The 7,500-nt window shown below is 43.2% G+C and overlaps 1 protein-coding gene across 2 annotated transcripts in view; it reads left to right on the forward strand.

Annotated features, from left to right (window-relative positions):
- Positions 1 to 7,500, forward strand: part of flt4 (fms related receptor tyrosine kinase 4) — a 59,105-nt gene that overhangs the window by 32,152 nt on the left and 19,453 nt on the right. For both annotated transcript variants that reach the window (XM_076292031.1, XM_076292032.1), the window contains exons 12-14: positions 231 to 339; positions 3,898 to 4,233; positions 6,644 to 6,790. In XM_076292031.1, the coding sequence (XP_076148146.1) occupies positions 231 to 339; positions 3,898 to 4,233; positions 6,644 to 6,790 (592 nt within the window). The remainder of the gene's footprint in view (positions 1 to 230; positions 340 to 3,897; positions 4,234 to 6,643; positions 6,791 to 7,500) is intronic.

The raw sequence follows: 7,500 nt of genomic DNA on the forward strand, positions 1-7,500 counted from the left end.
GCACTCACTTCCTGTTTTGTGGTCACACCTGTGAGGTCATTTCCTGTCCGTGTGTGGGTCGGAATGGGTGTGGTAGGTGGTGGGGGTGAAGGGACAAAAGTCATGCAATAAGCAAAAAAATATATAGTTTTCATATACTTTGCTAATAATGCCATTTCTTTTGTGGTTAGAGTTCAAAAGTCCTAAACTGGTTTACTCAGCAGAACGTGATTTTTGGTTCCTCTCCACAGACGGTCAGCTCTGTGGTCATACAGAATGCCAACGTGTCTGTCATGTACAAGTGTTCTGCGGAAAACAAGGCCGGAATGGACGAGCGGCTCATCTACTTCTATGTCACCAGTAAGTGCTCTCACTGCTCAAGTTGAAATTGTCTGACTTCAAACACAGCACTCAGATTTAGACATGCATTGAATACGAGCACTAGATTTCAATAACATCAAGCCCATTTGTTTGTTTTTCACAGTCCTCTAGTGTACAAAGTCTATGAGAATGACTCGAGGGATGATTTATTGAACATGCTCAAAGGCTCATACTAAATTTTCAACCCTTGAGGTCTTGATGTTTAAAAGGGTAGAGTGCTCGATACCTCCACAGGCTCTATGGAAGCGCACACAAGTGAAGAGTGGAGAGTTTTGTATTTTAATCAGTTATTGATCCATGGCTCTGAAAATGCACAGGCATTTAAAAACGTGTCGGTTATGCAGTAGCTGCAGTGGGTGGCTCACTCACAGCATTGAACATCAGGCTGTTGAACAGACTTGTACACAAAAGAAAAGATAGACAGATGAAGACAACACAATAAGTGGGGGGGGGGCAGAATAAGCTTAAAGCAGACTATGCCAGTCACAGTGACACTCCATCAACCACCCGTCGTCACTCCTGAAGACTGGGGGCCCCATTCAATCCCTCAGTCACGTCCATGAAAAGGACCTATACACACAAACACACACACACACACACACACACACACACTCACACTCACCCCCTTTCACAGAGACTCACCCCTTCAGAAGTGCCTGTGACAACAGGCTGATGGAGGGAAAGTAGAGAGCCATCATTCATTAACCATGTGTCTCCATGTGTCTGTCTGTGTGTGTGCTTGGGCCTGTTTGTGTATTTATGTACTTACTTACTTACTTATTTATTTATTTATTTATTTATTTATTTATTTATTTATTTATTTATTTATTTATTTATTTATTTATTTATTTATTATTTTTAATTTTTTTAAAAGGACAGTGCACATTGATCAACATTTCTGTAAATGTGCCAGTGTTAGCCAGCAGGCTCATTTTCAACTGTAGTCCATTGGCAAGATGTTATTCTAGGCACATGGTGGCTAAAAAAAAAGAACATATTAAATCACATAGCAATTGGTATACAGCAATAAAACATAATGCCATAGGACTAGCTCCATTAAAACATTTAGAACATAAGACATATAACCATACAGCCATACAACCCTTAAGGGATCAATAAAGTAATCATATATCCATCTATCTATCATACATACACCATGAGTTACAGGACAGCCAAACTATAGAGGCAGACCAACATTAATGCATTATGAGAAGTGCTCACATTTTTGTATGCTCAAAAGCCAGTCCTTAAGATGGTGTGTGAATGTATGGTGAGAGGTGGAGTTTCTAATGTCCACTGGCAATTGATTCCATAGTTTAGAGGCTCTCACAGAAAAACATAATTGGCCAAAGGAACTGGACCTAAGAGGGACTACACAGTCCCCTCTTAAGGCAGACCTTGTGGTTCTGCTGCTAGATGACTTTTGCTGTATAAAAGTGCTGAGTGGAGGGGGAGCCTTCCCATTAATGATCTTAAAAATTAGGCATGCATCACTGTGTTTTAAAATATTTTCCCAACTGAGTAGGTTATATTTGTTAAGAATGTTACAGTGGTACAGTTTTTGTCCAAGACTTTAACTGCTTGTTTGTGAAGTGATAAAATAGGCTTTAATGTTGTGCTACATACCTGGGTCCAGCTTGTCATACAATATGTTAGGTGAGGGATTATCATAGTATTCATGTATAGATTTGCTACAGGTGTTACCTAAAGTTCTCTAGGTTATATTTGGTTATTTGCACTACCTTTCTCACTTGATGTTTAAATGATAAGAGTAGAGTCAAGAATAATGCCCAGATATTTAAACTGTGTAACTGTTTGAATGACCTCCCCAGACACAAAGACATTGGGTTCACAGTGAGATACAGTGTTGCTTTTGCTAAAAAACATACAGACTGTCTTCTTAACATTGAGATACAGCTGAGATCAAGTAAGCCATTTACGTACATGTACCATTGTATCGCTGAGCTTGGCAGCAGCTTGGGCTTCAGTTTTTGCATGAACATATATGACTGTATCATCAGCATACATATGTACCTCACATCCAGTGCACACTGATGGCAGGTCATTTATGTAGATGCTGAACAGAATAGGGCCCAGGACAGATCCCTGGGGTACACCAAGTTCGTTCCTCAGGGGTGGTGATGTCTCACCACTAACTCTCACACACTGAACTCTCTTTGACAGGTAAGATCTCATCCAGTCAGTAACACTGGATGAGAAATTAAAATAAGACATTTTGTGGATAGTATTTCATGGTTGACAGTGTCAAAAGTTTTTTTCAAATCTAAGAAAATTGCTCCAACTATGCATCCTTTGTCTAATTTTGATTTAATGTTTTCCACAAAGAAACAATTAGCTGTCTCTGTGGAGTGATTGGCTCTAAAGCCAAATTGCATGGGGTGCAGTTTAAAAGGACTACTGTTAAGATGCTCAGTCATTTGCTCAGCCACACATTTTTCAGCGATCTTAGACATGATGGGTATGATCTCCTGATTTATAGACTGGCACAACAATGGCTGACTTCCAGTCGTTTGGGAATTTTACCTCTTTAAAGAGGTGTTTATGATTTTAGTAACAGGCCCTGTGAATGAGGCAGCATGTTTCTTTAAAAACATGGAATCCAGTCCAAATATGTCTTTTGATTGGGAATTCTTAATAGAAGTAATTATAGACTTAACCTTGGGTTCAGAAATTTCAGTCAGAGTGAAGACTGGCTGTGATACATCAATTGGTAAGGAGTGTAGTGGACCACTTATGGGACTATGCACAGTCAATCTCACAGAATTGACAAAATGGCTATTAAGAATAGTCACTATTTCAGCTGGTTCCTTATATAGGGTACCATTGTCTTTGATCTCCAGCTGCTTTGTTGCTTTATTATGTCCTTTCCCTGTTAGTTTATGCAGACAGTCCCAGACTTGTTTATGATGACCCTTAGCGTCCCGTATGAGGTCAACAAAGAAGTTCCATTTAGCTGCCCTGATTTCCTTTATTACTCTATTTCTCAAGGACACAAATATAATCAGTCAATGAGTTGGACTTGAGAGAGTGCTTTAAAGCATTATCTCTCTCCTTCATTAATCTCCTTATGTCACTAGAGATCCAAGGGAGGGTATATATACTATTTCCTTTAGATATGCTTTTCTTGAGGAATCACTTTGTTATGTTTTGGATTGTGGACATGAGGACATTTGTGTCATTATCCACATCTACACAAGCTATGATTTGGTCCCAGGTAATATTTTTGATTTCCCTGTATCTGTGTGTGTCTTTGTGTGTCTGTATCCATCTGTGTGTGTGTGTGTTTGTATCTGTCTGCGTATGTCTCTGTCTTTCTCTGTCTGTCTGTCTGTCTGTCTGTCTCTCTGTTGCTGTCTTTGTCTCTGTGTGTGTGTGTGTGTGTGTGTCTGTGTGTGTGTGTGTGTGTCTGTGTGTGTGTGTGTGTCTGTGTCTGTGTCTGTGTCTGTGTCTGTGTCTACGTGTGTGTGTGTGTGTGTGTGTGTGTGTGTGTGTGTGTGTGTGTGTGTGTATGTCCAGCCATCCCCGAGGGCTTCGGTATAGAGCTGGAGCCGGGCGAGCATCCCCTGGAGCAGGAGCTGGTGCGCCTCAAGTGCAGCGCTGACAACTACACCTACGAGGAGCTGCGCTGGTACCGGCTGGACCCGCACGCCGTGCCACCCGACTGCCGCAGCCTGCACCGCTACGGCGTGGCGCTAGGGGGCGACCTGTTCTTCGAGGTTGCCACCAACTACTGGGTGCTGGAGCTGACCATGGAGAGCGTGCAGCCCAGCGACGAGGGCAACTACGTGTGTGAGGTGCGCAACAGGCGCTCGGGCGAGAAGCACTGCCACGCCAAATACGTGCCTGTGAAAGGTGAGAGAGAAATAGAGAGACACAGAAGCGAGCAGTGCCACCTAGTGGTCTGGCTGATGGAAATCGCATGCACACATGCATGCGTACACACATACAGTACATGCATGCACACACATACACATGCGCGCACACACACACACTCACTCACACACAAAATACCCTGGTATCTCTGTAGACCCATTTTTGCACACACAAAATGGTACCCAGGTTTCACTGTGGAGCCATTTTTCAAATGCACGAAATCCTTCAATAATTAAAAAGGTGCTCCACAGATGAAAATTGCACAGAACAGGATTGCTAAATGAACCTTCTAGAAAAGTTTGTCATTGGAACTCATAAAAGCCCCCAAGTGAATGAACATATTTTCTCTCAGCCCCTCTGATGGATGAAATCCAGGCAACCACCAAAGTAAAGTAAAGTTGTTTACAATGATGACTTTGCCAAAATAGCACACATTACTGAGCCGAATGAAAAGCGCTAGGGCCATTAGCGCGATAGCTAACTATGATGAATTAGCCTCAGAGACACCTGTTAGCCGCTTAGCCGCAGTTAGCCGCCAGCCAACACATTTTGCAATTTAGTGGAGTCCCAATTATATCACAGCTGTGAGAACACCAGTTATCTCTATGTAAGAGGTCACGGGGTTGAATCCAGCAGAGAATACATGCAAACATTCATTATGTGTACAGTGTGTTAAACATACAGGTTTGCAGTAATGGAATGAGTTGATACAGAAATGCACACTAAAAAAAAAGAAAAAGATGGGGAGGTTGGGAAACAGCTCAAATAACAAACGTTTTTATAGACCGGTGTGGAATATCTTGTCCTTTATTTTAGAGATGCATGAGATTTTAATTAACAAAATCATATCCACCAGCAGCTCTCTCTCTAAGCTCTCTTGACTCTGTTATAGGCTCATTTAGTGGAAGTGAGATCATCTTATCTAATTCAGTCTCAATTACTAAGAGAGTCTCTGATTAAGAAATGCTGTGAAACTGCGATCCCAGTGAGCCACCACCTATTCTAGCAATAAAATGATTGTGCTAAGTGTACATATTCAGTGACTGTGCAGTAAACAGATTTATTCATAGATGCCTCTGCATAAACCTGGCTCTATACTGGAAACATGTCTATGAGGAAGGCACGTGTCTGTGTAAGGCCAGGAAAGGCTCTTTCTCAGAGACTACCACACAGAATACAGATGTGCGCTCGCCAAATTGCTTGTCTTTAGTCATTAAAATACTTTAAGGCATGGAACTGGCACACATACATGAGTGGGGAAAAAACGTCTTTCAACATGCGTGCAGTGCACATATTCATAAATCATACATTAAGTCGTATATAATAAATGTTCTACTTGAATGGTGACCTTTGGTGAAACATTCTTCTGGGAGACACACTTGATGCTCATGGCTTTTCTCAGACAAAAACTCCCATGAGCCGTCTGTCTGGAACATGCCATCAAAGAGGGGCGCGGCGTGGTACACAGAATGCCCAATGCCTTATTGACAAATCGTGCATGTCACAACCTTTCTCTGTCCCAGTCACTCAGGCTCTGCCTTCTCATTTAGAATTCAGTCTACATTCCATTTCAATGTTGTTCATTCAATGTTGTATTGATATGTAAGGCATGGAAAGTACCAGCTAGCTGTGTAATAATGACCTGTTATTCCCTTTGCCTCTTTTTTTTTCTTGTTCCTCGCCTTTTCTCTTTCCCTCTTTTTTCTCTTCCTCTTTTTGTTCGTGACTATCAACTCCCATTGGGTCTCGGTGGACGCTCTCATTTTCTCCCTCTGTGGCTCTTCTCCTCCGCTGCTCCTCTCCCCTCCGCCTCTTTCTCGCCTCTTTCATGCTCGCACTGTCTGTCCTCTTCAATCTTCTCTCTTGTCTCTCCACATGTCTCTTTCATCCCTCATTTACGCTCCCTGTCCATCCCTCCCTTTCTCTCTCTCCCTCCCTCTCTCTCTCACTCTCTCTCTCTCCCCCTCCCTCCCTCCCTCCCTCTCTCTCTCTGTCTCACCCTCTCTCTCTCTCCCTCCCTCTTTCTCTCCCTTCCTCTCTCTACCTTTCTGTTCACCTCTTTTTCTTCTCTCCTCATTCTCCCTCCTCTCTCTTTCACTCTATTACTCTTCCTTCTCATTATCATCTCCTTCATACATCATACACTTTCTGTACCTCTCCTCCTCTTCCTCTCTCTCCTTCCCCTCTCCCTCTCCTGTCCTCCCTCTTCTCCCCCAATCTCTGTCTCTTCTCTCTCTAACCCCCCTCCTCCCCTTCTCTCTCTCTCTCTATCTCTCTCTCTCTGTCACCATCTCCCTCATTTATTTCAACTTGTCTTTACCTCTCCTGTACTTCTCTCTTGTTCTCTACCTTTTCTGCACCCCCCCCCCCCTCTCTCCTCCTCTCTCAGCTCTGGAGGCCCCTCATTACAGGCACAATCCGACCAATCAGACGGTGAACGCCAGCGAGTCCCTGCAGATGGAGTGTGATGTGGAGGGCACCCCTGCCCCACAGCTCTCCTGGTTCAAGAACAACCAGCCGCTGCACCACACCTCAGGTGAGCTCTGCCCCCGCCACAAACAACAAACAAAAACAACAACAACAACAACAACAGCAGCACCTACTGTATATGCCAAGCACGCCTGTATATGTTAAAAATGATACACTCATACACAAATATAAATATATATTTAAACAAAAGATTAGCACTATCATTATAACTCAGTCAAGTCATTGTGTTGCTAGATGTGAACATGTAGTGAGAAGTGCAAATGCACTTCTCAATACACAAGTAGTGTTAATTGTATACACTTGACACAACATGTTCACATCACTCAACTCAGTCAAAGCAACAAGATGACGGGACTGGGTTGTCTTGGGTACACTAATGCTTTTTACGGTGTATACACCTGGCATGCCTATAGCCAACATACATATAAAAGTGTATGTCCATGTTTACATGTCTTGCATGTATGTACAGTATGTCTGCATGTGTCCTAGGAGAAATCCTTTATTTATAGTCTCAGTCAATAGCCTCCAGCACACAGCCCAGAGGAGTCCCCCAATGTGGCAGGAGCCCACTGGCCACCTTTTGAGAGCTTCCACACTTCCTTTTACACTCTTCCCAATTACCGACACCTCTTTACAGTCCAATCTGAGGGCTTAGCTCCTCCGCTCTCAGCCAGTGCTCTGCAGCACACATGGGGCAGAATCCCCTTCTCATTGTTCTTAGCTACCAACAGAGCACAGGACGGGTGTGCTGGGGCT

Source organism: Alosa pseudoharengus, unplaced genomic scaffold (assembly GCF_046254945.1).
Source record: "Alosa pseudoharengus isolate Yale_2024_CS ecotype anadromous, Long Island Sound unplaced genomic scaffold, YU_APseudo_1.1 YU_APseudo_1.1_scf_19, whole genome shotgun sequence".
NCBI lineage: Eukaryota > Metazoa > Chordata > Actinopteri > Clupeiformes > Clupeidae > Alosa > Alosa pseudoharengus.